Below are 17,187 nucleotides of genomic sequence, written 5' to 3' on the forward strand. Positions count from 1 at the left end.
TAGGTTTTAATTTCTTCGGTTGGGGTTTTTGGGTATGTTTGGCTTTCTGCAAAGCTGTTTAATTTGCAAGTGAGGCATTATTTTACAATTTTAGCAATGCTTGGTAATTTGCTTTTTGAAAAAGGTCACTATGAATTTTGAGCCAGTTCTACAATTGAAAACAACATTTCATAGTTGATGCATTTTTGTTTGTGTTTGTTTTTTTAATCTAAAACCACTCTGTATTTGTGCATTTAAAATTAAGTCATGAATCTACAGTGGTGGCACATTCCTTTAATCCCACCATTCTAGAGGCAGAGGCAGGCGGATCTCTATGAGTTCGAGGCCAGCCTGGTCTACAGAGTGAGTTCCAGGACAGGCACCAAAACTACACAGAGAAACCCTGTCTTGAAAAACAACAAACAAACAAAAACAAACAACAAACAAATAAAATTAAGTCATGAATATTAGCTGTACAAATGACCTCTGGAATAAAAATGAGTTATTTTCTAGGATCAAGTCTTGATTTTTATTTTATTTTCTTCTGTCTAAAGGGATGATCCAGACAAACATAGCGTCCAAGACTCAAAGGCATGTTGTCAGAAGGCCAGTGTTTGTTTCGTTGAAGGATGTGGAGCAGAGGAGAAGAGGTTCAGAGTAAGTGTTCTGAAGCTGTTTAGCTGGCAGGTATCTGAGATGCTCGGGCCCTGATCTCACCAAGCCGCCATGGCCACGCATCTGGAATCTGTGTTCTTGGGAAGTTCCTGCTTCTGTTTCATTGTTAAGCAATGTGAATGAAAGACTCAGACCAGGGGGCGAGGGGAGCAGGTCTCCATTAAGCTATTTTTTTTTTTTAAGGCCTTCAGTTTTGAGTGTAAGGTGGGAGGGACACTATGCCAGGAAACCAGCATTTGCCCTTGCCTCCCAGGGACTCTAGGTAGGTTTCATCCGTGCTCTGGGCCTCAGCTGCTACAGCTGGGGCTGGCTAGATCAAGGGGTGTGTTGTGCCTATAAAGTGCTGAATACACTGGACTTTTGTTTTGCTGTGGGTTTTCTCTCGGTCTTTGGTTGTGCTGTGTGGTTTATAGAGGGCAGAAGGCTGATAAAAAGGCTTGAGCCAGCAGCCTGGTTAAGGACTTTAGAGAAAGATAACGGCATTGGTTTTAGTTTTCATTGACTTGTAATCATTGTACCAAGGGGGCATTTGGGGTTTTGCTATGGGGAATTCATTGTAACTTGCCTGTCTGCTGTGAAACTCAGTAAAATCTCATTGTTCATAAACTTTGCAGTTGGATTTCTTTCCCCCTGGGGGATGTATGATTTTATGAATTAGGTTTCAAGGCAGGTGTAAAATCAAGCTGTTCTAGAGTCTTGCGGTTGTAAGAGTCCGAAGTGGGTTACCTACCGTGAGGCAACATGGGAAATAACATCTAAAAGAGTTCGGGCATGGGATGGGCAGGGAGTTGTGTTCAGGACAGATGTGGGTGCCAGTGCTGAAGGATGGAGCAGCCTGGTTCAGGTCCTCCACTGTGGCCAGGTCTGAGGTCCGCCTCTGGTCACCTGAGTTCACACCCTGCCCTCTGCTCATTAGCCTCTGGGGTCTGGGCAGATGAACCACATTGCCCCTCTCCTCTATATAATACGTCTAACAGCAGCACTGTGCTCGCCGCTGAGGTACACCCTCAGACCCTGGGAACAGGGCTGACAGGGCCGGTGTTCAGTAATGACAGCTTGGGTTATTACTTTTATTCCTCTTGGTGTTAGACTCTGTAACAGTACTTGTGTACATCTAACAAAATTGACAGTCGTTCATTAAATGTCATGTAATCATAACCATTTCATGTTCAGTTTTCCCATTCTCTTTGAAACAACCTTTTATAGTTGATTTATCCCCTATTATATCCAAACAAGGTCTGTATATTGCTTCTAGCTGGTTTATCCCTTAAACTGCTTCTAAACTGTTTAAGTATACCCTCCTCTATTTTAAAAAAGTTTGTGTATGTACACATGCATGCGTGCATCTGTGTGTTCTCACCCATTCTGGTCCATGTAGAGGCCGGACAGTGACATTGGTATGTTTTCCTCAAGCACTTCATCTTGAGACACTGTTGCTCACTGAACCTGGAGCTTGCACATCATCTAGACTGTCCAGCAAGTCTCTGAAACCCACTTGTCTGTCTCCACCTTCCTGCCCGTGCTGGTGTTACAGAGGGCTGCTGTCACTCATAGCTTCTTATGTGGGGGCTGGGGATCGAACTCAGGTCCTCACTTTTCCCAGTGAACCATCCCCCCAGTCCACCCCCCTACATTTTCTTTCCTTTTTTTGTTTTTGAGATAGGGTCGCCTATGTAGTCTTAGCTGGCCTTGAATTCAATATGTAGATCAGGCTGGCTCCGAACTCACAGAGTTATGCCTAGTTCTGCTTCCTGAATGCTAATATTAAAGCACTCCACATCTGATTTCCCTACGTTTTTAGAATATTATTAAAAGGGGGCTGGAGAGATGGCTCAGTGGTTAAGAGCACTGACTGCTCTTCCAGAGGTCCTGAGTTCAATTCTCTGCACCCACATTGCATCAAACAACTGTCTGTAACTCCAAGATCAGACACCCTTACTTAGATATACATGCAGGCAAAACACCAATGCACATAAAATGAAAATTCTTTAAAAAATTGTGATTTGAAAAAAAGAAATGGGTAATTTGATCTATCAAAATATACTCCATTTTATTCTAATGTGGTCATTTTATGGGTAGCTTTTGTAGACCAATTACAAGAATTTGTGTTTGTTTCTTTCTTTCTTTTTTGGTTTTTTGAGATAGGGTTTCTCTGTTAGTCCTGGCTATCCTGGAACTCATGCTGTAGACCAGGATGGCCTCGATTCACAGAGATCCACCTGCCTCTACCTCCTGAGTGATGATATTAAAGGTGTGCACCACCATGCCTGGCGATTTTGAGAACTAGTTGGGTCCAGGCTGGGTTTTTGGTCAAGATGTAGCACAGGGGATGTTCATACTGAGATACTAACATCTTACTGTCCTGTTTCCTGATGTTAAGGGATGTCTACAGTTATTCTGTTCTTCCAGCTGATCTCTCACCCTGAAATACAGTGTCTACAGAAAGGAAGATCCTTTCCGCTGTGTCTTTTTTTTTTTTTTTTTTTTTTTTTTTATCCGAAATGTGTTTATTGGGATGGTTCCCACTCATCTTGAATCAGGTGCTTTTCAGTGCTGCTTCCTCCTGAAGGAGCATCCTTCTGTCCACCTTGCTTTTCCGCCTGTGGGCTGACAGAGGACAGTGGAGCAGCCAACACACAAGACTACCGTTTGTGCTTGGCTAAAGACCGTGGTGATCTTATAGCATCCTGGGCTTTTCACGTCCATAAAGTAGGAATTGGGGCTCTGCACCAGGCACTTTTTCTTGTGTTTCCTCTTTTCCTCTTCTGGAGAGGGATGAAGGAGATCCTTTGCGAGAGGCATGTTCTCGTAGGGAGGTCGTCACCGCCAGAAAGGTCCGCTGTGTCTTTCTATACTTATACTATCATTTGGCAAGGAAGTTACAAGGCACACATGTGTGCACAAGCACACTCTCTCTTGAACACGAGCATGTGTATACACACACACACACACACACACACAACACACTCACACTCATCGAGGTCAGGGGACAAACTCTGAAGAGTCAGTTCTCTCCTCCAACCTGGAAAGATCCAGCAATCAGACTCAGGTCATCAGGACTGCATGCAAAAGCGGCCATACCGACCGAGCAATCTCATCTGCCTGGTGCTTTCACAGTGTAGAGCGATAGGAAAGAGCATTTACATTACTTAATTATGCCCTTATTAAAAGCTGTGTTTGTGGAACCAGGAATTTTTAGGGGTAGTTTAGAGGAAATATAGAAGTCAACAATGCATTTCCCAGGAAGCCTTGGCCTTCTGGCTACCTACTGAGGGTAGAAAGAAAGGGAATGAAGTGAATTTTCCTCTGTCTTTATTGCAGCCTTCAGCCAGTGATACCCGAGCCGAAGATTAGCATCATTCCTTCCAGCGGATACGAGGTACTTGGTTTTCCTTGTTTTAAAGGTGGGGAAATGCTTTGCAGGAAGTGTATGGGTTTGTTATCGCAATGAATGGATTGCTTCTGCATTAGCTGCAGATCCAGAGGCAGGTGTCTAGGTATGATTGTGACCCTTTCCCAGAGAATGGCTGGTTTCCAGGGCTCTCACTGTGTTCAGGGGTGCAGTGCCATTCAGGCAGGTGCTTCCAGGAACCCTGGGAGATCATAACGACCCTGCTAAGAAAACAGACACTCGGAGAACAACAGTTGCCTAGCTCCGAGGGCCTCACCTTGGCACCAGCCTGGCTGGGACAAGACCGTTTCTGGTCTGTGTAGCCTTCACAACTGGCTCCAGTCTGTGCTGCAGAGGTACCTCGGATTGCTCTGTCACTGCTTGGTTTGGGAGTTGGGGCAGTGAGCTTCCTGAGTCTCTGGACTAAGTCACACCCCATATAAATCAGCCTGAGTGAGGAGGTGCATGCACCTTGTGGCTCATTTCCAGAATGGGCAAGAAGCCAGATATGGACACTCCAAGCCAGCCTGTCTCACCTGAGAACACGGTCATGGCATGGGGTGGCCACATGTGTTTCATGTTTTCAGTATTTCCTAGTTAATGTTTAAACATCTAATTTTTTTTCAGTTGTTAGAACTCAATAGCCAGGATGTGGAGTATGTCAAAATAAGCGAACTTTTTAAAGCATCCATGAAAAATTTCAACATTGCAAAGATAAAGAGGATATGGAATCAAAACCTCTTGGAGACTTTTGAAAGGTGATGTCATCAGACCTTGTTTGGGGCCCTGTTATTGAAGCAGACGGAGAGGGGCATATTTATTTCATTTCACATTTATTTGTTTGGTGTGAGGGTGTGGGGTGTGCCTGTCGTCAGACAACTTACTGGAGTCACCTGCCTCCCTCTGACCGTGTGGGTCCAGGTGACTGAACTGAACCTCTCGTGCTCGGTGGTAGCCATCTTGCTGGCCCAGTGTTCTTGGTACTGAATCTCACATTTCTCTGTATTAGGAAAATGCTAATGATGAAGAATAAAAATGAGATGCTCCTGTTTCATGCAACATGCCGTGCTCATGTGGATTATATCTGTAAGAATAATTTCGAATGGATCCTACATGGAAATCGGGAGACCAGATATGGCAAAGGTTTGTGCTGGGGTAGAGAGAGCCGTGATTCTAGCTCTGCACATGCTTTTGTTGAGATGTTCTTGGCATTGCTTTGTACACCTACATGTCTGGGCTTCAGTGACCCCGGGAGAAAATAAGCTGAGTTACCTTCAGCCTGTGTTAGGACAGGTCTGTTGAGTTGGGGTGTGAGTGTTAGGCCTTGGCCCTCGGTCTTCTGTCTTGTCTTTTTCTCTGGGAACAATTCAAGGTCTTCATACTTGTAAACTGCTTCATCTGCTGGCTATGTGGTCTGCCATTAGTGCTTCCTGGAGATGGCTCGTCCTGCCCTGTGTCTGTGGCTGCACAAACTAGCTTTCTATTGTCACCAATGGATTCCAGTTAAGAATGGGAAGAGCAGCCTGGCAGTGATGGTACATGCCTTTAATCCCAGCAGAGGCAGGCGGATCTTGAGTTCAAGGCCAGCCTGGACTACAGAGACAATTTCAGGGCAGCCAGGGCTACATACACTGAGAAACCCTGCCTGGAGAAATGTAAACAAAACAAAAAGACCGGGAGAAGAGGTCCCTTCTCATCTCAGCCTCACTAGGTTCTTAGGGGGTCTGCCCTCACCCAGAATCTTGCTCCTCTTCTTATTGATGAATTATTCACTCTTTGTGGGTGTTTAAGGAATGTGATATAGTCAGACTTGGTAGCATAGGCTTAGAATAACAGCTACTTGGAAGGAAAGCTGAGGCAGGAAGATTCAGTCCAAGGCTAGTTTGTAGTGCAAAGCTAGTTCAAGGCTAGGCTGAACTAAACTTAATAAGACCATGTCTTTAAATAGAAAGAAAAGGACTGAGGATATTGCTCACGGGTAGAGAGAGCATGAGAGAGGCCCCAGAGGGTTAGTTCTAATATAGAAAGAGAAAGGAGGAGAGGACAAAGGATAGTGGTACAGATGAATGAAGGTGTCACGGTGAAACCCAGTACATTGTATGTCGACCTAAAACTAATTAGCGCAGGAAAAGGAGGATGAGGAAGAAGAACTAGAAGAAGGTGATGATGGTGATGATGATGATATGGCTATTCTGACATTTATTATATTATGTAGACCTGGGGCAGGTTAGTATAGAAATTTGTAGTGGGGACCAGACCTACCACAGTGAAAAATAATACAAAATAGCTGGATCCGGTGGGTGCATGCTTCTGATCTCAGCACTTGGGAAGCAGAGGCAGGAAGAGCTCTGAGTTTGAGCTTAGCCTGGTTCACATAGAGATTTCCAGGATAGCCAGGACTATGTAGTGAGACCATGTCCTAAATAAAATAAAGCAGTAATAAGATAGAGAAGGCATACTGCCCCTTCCGTGATTCAGGGGCTCTGTGGGTCAGGGTGGAGCACAGCTGTATTAGCAATCTGGTAAAACTGGGAACAACTAGGAAGGAGGGGGAGAGCCATGACAGCTGAGACAGTGGCCACAGACATATGGAGGGCTTGTTTATAAGTCTGCAAAAGGAGCCTGGATGGTCCAATCCTCTTGAAAATACGTTTGTTTTGACTAAACGTTGTGTCACTAAACACAAGTGACACCGTGGGAGGTGGGGGGACACAGACAAGAGTAGTTCAGGCTCAGTTAGAGGGGTTTGAGACTCATAACTCAAATGAAAAAACAATCAAGGCCTAATGCTTGTACTCTCAGTCCTAGTTCAGGCTCAGTTAGAGGGGTTTGAGACTCATAACTCAAATGAAAAAACAATCAAGGCCTAATGCTTGTACTCTCAGTCCTGGGGAGGCAGACAGGGAGAGCTCTGGCTCTCACTGACCGACAGCATTGCTTACGTGGCAAGTTCTGCAGCAAGTTCTGTGCTGGTCAGGGATCCAGCCTCATCAATCAGTCAGTAGATGTGGGTGGTACCTGAACACCTGCATCTAAGGTTGTCCTCTGACTTGCACACACACACACAACACACACACACACACACAAACAACACACACACACACACACACACACACACACACACACACGTGCGCACGCACACAGACTTCAGACTGTAATTACAGTACTCAGGACCAGAGACCAGATGATTGCTGTAAGTTTGAGGCCAGCCTGGGCTACGTGATGAGAGCTATCTCAAAACTCCCCAACCAGGACTGGGGATGTAGTTGAGTTAGTAGACCCCTTTTCAGGTGAGTTTGCATCTTTACACTTGGCAGCTCCTACAGGGTGCCTTCCTTGACGGCATTTTTCCTTTTGTCCCAATAAAGTAAGGGTTCTGCTTAATGGAACCAATATCTTTAACAATTATAGGCACCTTCTTGGTACATGTTCTCTCTGCTCTGCCCTCAGCTTTAAATGAATTTATCATTCTTTCTTTGGCAAACTGCACAGTTTTTATTATCTTCTTGCTCTCAATTCTCATTATAAGTCTCAATAAACATAGTGAGCAGCCTGAATGTTACTGTCTTGAATTCCTTTTGCCAAGAAATTTAGGCCTTTGCATTACCTTTACATTCAGCTTGGTTCAAATGGTCAGGACATAGGGTGGAGAGATAGCTGACGGGTTAAGAGCCCTGGCTTTTCTTCCAGAGGACCCATGTTCAATTCCCAGTACCCACATGGAGGCTCACAACCATCTATGACTCCAGTTCCAGAGGATCTGATGTCCTCTTCTGCTCTGCAGGCCCTGCGTGCATGTGGGGCACAAAAGCTCACATAACTACACACATACATACACATAAAAATAAAAAATAATTCTTAGAAAAAAAGAAAGAAGTGGTTAGAATATGGCTGGTTGGTTGCTAGACTGTGACATAAATGTCTTCTAGCCCAATTTCCAACAGAGCCTTTGTTCCCCGTTACAACCTCAGAAACGCCATTTTCACTTGTCAGCATTCTGGTCTTTCCCACCACAACAGTCCACTAAGCCCTGCCTGCAGCTCCAGCCCACAGACCCAGGCTCTTTCACATTCCTTCCACAAACCAGCTCCGAAGGCTGAGAACCTTGGGTCGGGTTCAGGACAGCAGCAGCCCCACTTCTGACATCAGCTTTCTGCCCCCGTTGATTATCTTGTCCCCGTGACCAAATACCCAAGAAGAAGCGACTTAAGGGGGGAGGGGCTTATTTTGGTGGGAAAGGCACGAGAACAGTAATTCAGACAGTTGATCAAATTATAGCCGTGGTCAGGAAGTGGGGTGTGTGTGTGTGTGTGTGTGTGTGTGTGGTGTGTGCGCTGGTGCACATCTGTTTTCTTCTTTCCCACCCAGTCTGGGTTTCCAGCCCTTGGAATGACATCACCTACTTTCAAGGTGGGTCATTCATTTGAACCTCTCTGGATATGTTACCACATTCGGAGGTGCAGTTAAGTCAATGGTGAGGATTAACTACTTCAGAGGGCTTACAAGTGTCAGGAAGGTATTATTGGCAAATGATTCATCCATACCAATGTCTGATTCTCTGTATCCTGTTATTACCTATGCTCACTGATGACAATTCTCCACCTTTTTCTGATTATTTCTAGGAAATTACTTTGCAAAAGAAGCCATCTATTCCCACAAAAATTGTCCATATGATGCAAGAAACATTGTTATGTTTGTAGCCCGAGTCCTGGTTGGAGATTCCATTGAAGGAAATATGGCATACAGTAGGCCTCCTGCGCTCTATGACAGCTGTGTGGATACCAGGTTGAATCCCTCCGTCTTTGTCATCTTCCAGAAAGAGCAGATTTACCCAGCATATGTGATTGAGTACACGGACCCAGAAAAAGAGAAATCCTGCGTCATTAGTTAGGAACGATGTATACTGGCGCCGAAACCATCCTATTGACCTCTAGGACCAAATCATCCCCAGGCAGTAGACTTCTGTATTTCCTTGCCATGTTACCTAACGTCTTAAAGCAGCAGTTCTCAAACTTTTTGTCACCAGATTCACAGGTCCCAGGTTGTACCCCTACAAGGGCCAGGCAGTGCTTTTTGTTAACACTGCACGCGCCCCCCCCCCACCTTTTCAGAGGTTTTGAAAAGTTTGTTTTGTCTTAACTTGACCAGTCAGGCTGGTTTCTACATTGCAATCTACTTCCATCTTTTTCATCTACTCTTTGGTTTTATTGTGTATGTAACATTGTTTCAGTTTGGGAAATTGGAGAGAAATGTACTAATGCTTATTGAAATAGGGACATAAGATATTGCAGCTTTGGGCAGAAAACTTGCTGAAGAAAAAAGTTTAAGAGTTAAATTTAAACGCTATTGAGAGACACAAAAGCGGTATGCAATACTATATATTATCATGCGATGAAACTGATCTGAGGAGCACATTTCTTTCTCTTTGCATTTGCTTAGAAGACAGACTCCATGAAGTTGGCTCTGAAATATAATGATAAGAGACCTCAAGTACAGTTCAGAAGAACTAACTGGAGTTAATTGTCCATTTCGGCTCTTGGTATCCATGTTCTAATTCATGTGATTACAGAGAAAGCTTCTTGAGGTCAGGCTTTCATGGAATCATCCGGATTTTAGTAAGATTAAGTTGCAGAACGGATAAACCCGAGTGCTATTGGGATTCGCTTAGGGTGACAGAAAAGGGTCACCAGGACCCAGGAAAGGCCATGTTTGAAGGCTGGCCCTCGTAAGGAGGCGGGACTGGTTTGCTGGTGAGCACAGAGAGTGCAGAGGAAACAGCGCCCCACATGGGCCTTTACCTGCTACCACATCTGTTCGAAAACCGCAGATGTGTTTTTAGAGCAGTTAGGACGCCTCGGCCAGTGTTTTCTTTCTTATTTCTGATCAGGGCTTTCCTTCCAATCCCCCTTTCTCAACATTCTGTACCAGTTACCACAGTTTCTGTTACGTTCCTTCCAGCAGACATGGTCGGCATTAATGGGCATTTGGGCAGATTTTACACTTCGGAGGTCTCCACCAGTAACACTGTATTGAGAATTGTTTAGAGTGGGATTCTTTTCTGGGGTGCTTGCCACAATGTTTTTTAATTCACTGATTTTTCTTTTTTTTCCTCTCTGACATAGATCTTAATACTGTAGACATGCAATTTATCCCACTCCTCAGTAAGCTAACTTCTGGTTGGATATTTACCAGCTATCTCTGGTTCAACAGGCCCAAAATGACCACTCTGTTTGCTGCCTTCAAAGGGATCAGTTCATGGTATGGTTGTGCCCCGCCCCCCATCCCCCCCCCACCCCCATAAACAGTATTACCTGCTCCCTGCTATGCAGAAGCTGAGTTCATCCCAGGCTCCTAGCCTCCCCCAACCACTTACACATGGCAGTCGTTCCCAAGTCCATTTTTACCTCCCCCGTACAGGCCACTCTGGTGTCCTTGCAGTTCTTGGTGACTTTTGCATCTAAATCAGTGGTTCTCAGTGAATTGTTCTGTTGGGTCACACACACACACACACACACACACACACACACACACACACACACAGCAGTATCCTGTTTGTTTAATCTCCAAGGTGCAATTCAGATATAGTCTCCATATGATTCCATTAATTAAAAAAATTAAAGTTAATATAATTTAAGAGGGAAACCAAAGGCCCTAACTCCGGCACGACTTTACAGTACTAAGACATAATGGAGTCGTTAGATGCCTACATTTACCATGAGTCAGGATGAGCTCAGAAGAAAGGAATTGGAGAAACATGAAAAAGCAGAGACAGATGTGAACATTCGAGCAAAAACTAACGGTACAAGTCATCTGCAAGTGTCAGGACCACCTGTACATGGTAAGAACGAAATACCTTCATTGAAATAAAGATACTGCACAAAAGAACTTACAGATCGTGAGACAGAGAATGAAGAGATACGTTCTTGCAGACGAGCTGTAGGTCATACGTGAATGTCTGATGAGACATTCAAAACTCGAATAGGGCGCAGAATAATTTCTTATTGTGAGTAACTGCCCAATGTATCAAAAGATACGTAGTTGGCTCTCACATGCTCAATGCCAGTGGCGCCCTCCCCCCGCCCAATCATGACAACCATAGACCCTACTAGACCTGTTCATCCTTCTAAAGGTTGACCTTTTTTTTATAACATCTTGAGATGATTTACAGGTAATACAGTCTATACATGAGTTTATTAAAACTTAATTTAGTGCCCTACCTGTTTTATGATGGAAATGAAACATAGAAGGTCAGAACTTGGCAATGGACACACACTGAGTTTCAGTATGTAAGTGCTCAGGCATGACTTCATGTTGTAGTCTTTGAAAGAGTTGTTAACTCTTATAGGTTTAGGCTTAAGAGTCCAGCATGGGCAACTTCCTGAAATGAATGAAGTACAGGAAAGTGAAAGCTTGAAGGGATGTTGACAGACAGCATTAGGGTACGCCATAGCAGACCATAGGGAAGGGCGGAATCACTTCAATTCAAATGATAATAAGACAGGACAGATTACTACAGTTTGTCTCAGGAGAAACCAAGTGTTCCCTCAGACAAACTGTAGGTCCTGCATAAATGTCCAAGAGGACATTAGACAGTCGCAAAGGTGCCGAACAGTTTGTGTGTGGGACTGATCCTTCCACACACGGCGGGACGCTTGTCCTGCCTCAGATTGCATCTACTCAGTGCCGGGAATAACTCAGATACAAACCCAACAACCATCAGAACCACTGACCTCGTTAGTGGCAGCACTCTGGACCAATTCAGTTGTACTTCCGTCCTGTTTTACTGTGGGATAAGCAGATCTTTGCTTCACAAGCCCCTGGTTTTTAAAATGCTTTGTGCCTTGGTTTTTGCCTATCTGTATCAGCCTTGTTTGCTCAATAAAAAGGAAATAATTTGCTTCATTTGCCTACATTTGCTCTGTTTATGGCTATCACAAAAACAAAACAGAAAATAACCTCAGCTCTAGAGACCAGACTGGAAAGCAAGATAACCATGGTAATAGCTAAGGCTCCAGCTGATTGGCACAGCTGTGGACTACACACTTAGGGAGAGGGAGGAAAGTGTTGGAAGCCACAGATGAACGTTTCCTCCTCTGATCCCAAGGGTGGTAACAGGTCGAGACAAAGGTGCATAAATTTATAAACAGAATTATCCTGCTGGCCAATCCTTGAAAACCCTTCTCTAGCAGAGCGGCGGTGGCGCATGACTTTAACCCCAGCACTTGGGAGGTAGAGCCAGGCGGATCTATGAGTTCGAAGTTAGCCTGGTCTACAGAGCAAGACCCAGGACAGGTAACAAAACTACATAGAGAAACCCTGTCTCGAAAAAGAAAAGAAAAGAAACCCTTTCTCTAAATCTGGGCATGATGGCAAATGCCTCTAGGCAGAGGCAGGTGAATCTCTGTGAGTTCTAGGCTGTCCTGATTGGTCTACATCATAGTGAGTTCCAGGCTACCCAGGGCTACATAGACTGTCTTCAGAACAGGGAGCCAAATCTATATCTGGGGATGTAGCTCAGTTTCTAAGAGTGTAGATTACACAAAGCCTTGGGTTCAATTCACCAGCACTACGTAAGATCAGGGTGGTGGTGTTTGCCTGTGATGTCAGCATGGGAGGTGAAGGATCATTAAGTTCAAGGCCATCCTCAGCTGCATAAGTAGCATGTTCAAGGCCAGTCTGGAATAAATGAGTCTTTGGGGTTTTTTGTTTGTTTGTAAAGGTGGGTGCCATTTCTTCTCATTCTTTTTTCCTTACAAAGCTGTGATGACGGAGAGAAGCTGAGAACATGGTGTGCACGGTAGCACACATTTGACAAGGTGAGGACGGACTCCATGAACTGGCCTTCAATGTCAGCAAGGCATTTGCACTCACTGTTGTCAAGCGTCCATATCCAAACATGAGCAGATGGTTGAGGGTTTTAATTATAAAAATAGTAGGACATGCTCTCGTGTGTGCGCAGATGTCAGAGGACGTTCTGTGTTAAGCCAGTGCTCTCCTTCCACCATGCAGGTCTCAAGTCTCGCCAACGAGTTGCGTTTACCCTCGGAGCCAGACCTTGGTTATCTTTGCGTTTGCTGGTCACTGCAGCCCCCTTAGAGTCTGCCACTTTCTGTTTTCTGAGGTGTATTTCTCAGTCTGGAATTCGGTGCAAACAAAACTAAAGAGTAGCCACTTCGGGGTCGACCTTAACCTCTGGAAAGTGGCTACCATGAGAGGTAATGGGTGCCAAGTGAGAAGTGTTCCTTTATGGCCACTACCGCTGGGCTTCAGAGCATGGCTTCAAAGTCTGGAGTGCAGCGGACTTGTGAGCTTCAGAATGGAACATTAGACACAGGAAAAATCACTTAAGAAACTGCTTAAGTCCTAAAGCTCCAGGGCTGAAATGCTCACCCAGCCCCAACCTTTCCCTTGTAAATCTGCCTGGCATCTGATGTCTCCCATCGCCTCCCTGTACTCCCCAACAGCCTGCTCTGGAACCATTTGTCTCCACTACACACTTGTGAATGCTGCTCCTTCTCAGCTTTCACATCACAGACACTGACTGTGGATCTGGAATGTACTCTAAAGGCACAGCGTTAGAGGCTTGACACTGTTAGGAAGTGGTGGAAACAGCACTGGGCTGCCATTGGCCCAAAACAAAATGCCAATTGGTTATGGCCCAAATCTCCCAACTGAGCTACAATAAACTTGTTTTGGGGGCCTGGAGAGATGGCTTAGGGGTTAAGAATACTGGTTGCTCTTCCAGAGGACCTGGGTTCAATTCCCAGCACCCACATGGTAGCTCACAACTGTCATCCCTCTAGTCTCAGGGGATTCAACACACACATGGTGTACAAACACACATGTAGGCAGAACATCCATTCACATAAAAATAAAAGGTCACACTGGGCAATGGTGGTGCATACCTTTAATCAGGAGGCAGAGGCAGGTGGATCTCTGCGAGTTTGAGGCCAGCCTGGTCTACAAAGCGAGTTTCAGGACAGCCAGGGCTGTTACACAGAGAAACCCTGTTTCTAAAAACCAACCAAACCAACCAAATAAATAAAAGGTTAATAAATTTGTCTTTCTTTTTTTAAGTATTTATTATGTTTGTGTATACCTGTGTGAGTGTGAGTGTGTGTGTGTGTGTGTGTGTGTGTGTGTGTGTGTAGGAGCCCTCAGAGGGCAGAAGAGGTCATCCAATCTCCTGGAACTGGAATTAGGCAGTTGTGAGCTGCTGTGTGGTGCTGGTGGCCATGTCAGAGGAGCAGCAGGTGGCACCTGAGCTTCAGGGAATCAGTCCACCAGGAAATGGGCGAATCTCAGATAGGCAAGGCCCCAAGGGCTTCGGCTCCAGAATGTCTCTTGCTACTTCTGTGTCTTTGCATGTCTGCTGCTGCCATTTTTCTCTGGTATCTGGCACGGTGTGAGTGGGTGTGGGGGGATCCCCACTGCCTTTAATGTAGTGTGATTATCTCATGGACATATCCCGTTCTACTGGGAATTTATACCTGGAGATCATTATGCAGATGATTTCCCCTTAAGCTGTGCTGTTCACCTGAAGCAATGATTTTATGCAATCATAGTGTTAGCTTAAATAGAATTCTGATGATTGAGGGTTTTTAATAAATATAGTAAGGTATTGTGATAGAGGTTAGTTTAGTGGGAAAATCAATATGGGTAAAGGTAGGATATGGTGTTGCCCCTACCCCTAATAAAGCAGGGGCTGCAGAGGGTAGAAAATAGGAACAAGGAAGTGTTACGCGCATGCTAGCTAGGAGTTTCTCTTGAGGAGCCATATAGACTGTGACTTAGGTAAATGATTTAAAAAAAAAGTGTGTCCCAGAAGCCCAGCTAGCTCAAGTTCTCTTAATCTTTTTTTTTTTTTTTTCTTCAAGATAGGGTTTCTCTGTGTAGTGCATGCATAGTGTGCTTGTAAGGTCAGATGGCAACCTCAAGTGTTGATGCTCAGGTACCTTCTACCTCTTCTTTGAGACAAGGTTGCTCGTTGGCCTGGAACTTCACCACATAGGCCAGGCTAGCTGAACCTGGGGCGTCCACAGATCCGCCTGGGATTACAGATACATGCTGCCCTACCTGGCTTTTTACACGGTTCGGGTGCTCTGAACTCAAGTCATGTGAGGCAAGCACTTGACTAAGGCATTTCCCCTGCATCCTTTCTTGGGTTTGGTATGCAGCTCACAGACTTGTCCATACGCTCACATTCTTGCCTGCTTTTCTCCTTCCGTCTGAGGTGAGTCTCCCATTGCGTTTCATCCTTTTCCATCACCTTCTGGTCCTCACCCACTGAATTACCATTTTTGCCTGCCATAGTCTCAACTTTCCCTTCTCCTCAGTACATTCACTTCATATATATTTGTGCTTACCTCATCTCTTATGTCTCCCTGACTCCTCCTTTAATTATTTCATCATTACCTTACCTTTCAAATGACATTTTTCAAAACAGTTGTCTCAGTTACAGTTTCTATTGCTGTGAAGAGACACCACGTTCATGGCAACTCTTACGAAGAAAACCATTTAATTAGGGAGGCTTGCCTACAGTTTTGGAGGTTCAGTCCATTATCATCATGGTGGGACACGGCACTGTGCAGGCAGACCTGGTGCTGGAGCAGTAGCTGAGAGTCCTACATTCTTGCAGGCAACAGGAAGTGGTCTGAGGGTCTCACTGAGCAAAGCTTGAACAAAAGAGACCTCAAAGCCCACCCCCACAGTGACAACATTGTGGTGATATATTGTGTACCCTAATAAACTTATCTAGGGATCAGAGGACAGAGCCAGCCACTAGATTAGACATAGAGGTCAGGCAGTGGTGGCACACACCCTTAATCCTGTCACTCGGGAGGCAGAGATCAGTCTGAATCTCTGTGAGTTCAAGGCCACACTGGAAACAGAGCCAGGCAGTGGTGGCACACATCTTTAATCACAGTACTGGGAAGCACACATGCCTTTAATCACAGGAAGTGACTGCAGGGCAGAGAAAGGTATACAAGGCATGAGGAGACAGGAACTCACTCTCTTTAGGCTGAGGATTTCGTAGAGGTAAGAACTAGTGGCTGGCTGCTCTGCTTCTCTGATCTTTCAGCTTTCACCCCAATATCTTACTTTCTTTTTAAAGATTTATTTTTTTTTTCATGTGTATGAGTGTTGTATTTGCATGTACATGCACCACATGAAGAAGAGAGAGTTGGATCCTCTGGAACTGGAGTTACAGATGCTTGTGATCCACCATGTAGGTGCTGGGAACTGAACCCAGGTCCTCTGCAAGAACAAGTGTCTTAAGCAATAAGCCATCTCTCTACCCTTTCTGAGACAGGCTTTTTTTTTAAAGAATTTATTATGTATACAGTCTTCTGCCTGCAGGCCAGAAGAGGGCACCAGATCTCATTATAAGCGGTTGTGAGCCACCATGTGGTTGCTGGGAATTGAACTCAGGACCTCTGGAAGAGCAGCAGCCAAGTGCTCTTAACCTTTGAGCCATCTCTCCAGCCCACTCTGGGTTTTTTATTATAAGACCATCTAAGATTCAAACAACAACACACTTCCTCCAACAAAGCCATGTCTCCTAATAGTGCCTCTCCTATGAGCTTATGGGGGCCAACTACATTCAAACTGCCACAGCAGTCTTATAGTTCCTGGACCTTTCTATTCCCTCTCCCTCTATGTATGTGTATGTGTGTGTGAGGTTTGTGAATGCATGTATGTAGGCATGTTCATACAAATGTGAATGCGTGCGTGCCTGTGTGTGTGTGTGTGTGTGTGTGTGTGTGTGTGTGTGTATGTGCGTGCGCGTACATGCCCTGACTTTGGCTTTGGATGACTTCCTGCATTACTCTTTACTATATTTCCCGAGGCAAGGGTTTCTGGCTGAATCCAGAAGTTGCCAATTTGGTTAGTCTAGCTAGCCAGCTTTCCCTGTGGCTCCTGCCTCTGCCTACCAAGGACTTGAGTCACAGGAAGCCCACTCACATCCCTGTATTTTGTATCAGATCTGGGGAGGCAAACTCCAGCCTCACACTTGTCCAGTAAGTGTGAGCCGTCTCCCCAGACCATCTATTCCTTTTTTTTTTTTTTTTTTTTTTACTGGTTTTTTGAGACAGGGATTCTCTGTGTAGCTTTGTGCCTTTCCTGGATCTCGCTCTGTA

General features: G+C 45.0%; 2 protein-coding genes across 3 annotated transcripts in view; one reads left to right on the forward strand and one right to left on the reverse strand.

Annotated features, from left to right (window-relative positions):
- Nucleotides 1–11,947, forward strand: part of Zc3hav1 (zinc finger CCCH-type containing, antiviral 1) — a 49,349-nt gene extending 37,402 nt beyond the window's left edge. For both annotated transcript variants that reach the window (XM_028889309.2, XM_037203643.1), the window contains 5 exons: nt 534–636; nt 3,976–4,033; nt 4,673–4,803; nt 5,055–5,188; nt 8,668–11,947. In XM_028889309.2, coding sequence (XP_028745142.1) covers nt 534–636; nt 3,976–4,033; nt 4,673–4,803; nt 5,055–5,188; nt 8,668–8,936 — 695 coding nt within the window. In that variant the 3' untranslated portion in view covers nt 8,937–11,947. The remainder of the gene's footprint in view (nt 1–533; nt 637–3,975; nt 4,034–4,672; nt 4,804–5,054; nt 5,189–8,667) is intronic.
- On the reverse strand, nt 3,140–3,496 carry LOC114706817 (40S ribosomal protein S27-like). The gene has a single exon (XM_028889310.2). The coding sequence runs from the start codon at nt 3,454–3,456 to the stop codon at nt 3,202–3,204; it is 255 nt and encodes an 84-aa protein (XP_028745143.1). The 5' UTR covers nt 3,457–3,496; the 3' UTR covers nt 3,140–3,201.
- Nucleotides 11,948–17,187: the final 5,240 nt, after the last annotated feature.

The sequence above is a fragment of the Peromyscus leucopus genome, chromosome 3 (assembly GCF_004664715.2).
Source record: "Peromyscus leucopus breed LL Stock chromosome 3, UCI_PerLeu_2.1, whole genome shotgun sequence".
Classification (NCBI taxonomy): domain Eukaryota; kingdom Metazoa; phylum Chordata; class Mammalia; order Rodentia; family Cricetidae; genus Peromyscus; species Peromyscus leucopus.

What these genes read in the sequence shown, in the direction of transcription:
- LOC114706817 (XM_028889310.2), bottom strand. Translation starts at nt 3,456, where the DNA reads ATGCCTCTCGCAAAGGATCTCCTTCATCCCTCTCCAGAAGAGGAAAAG.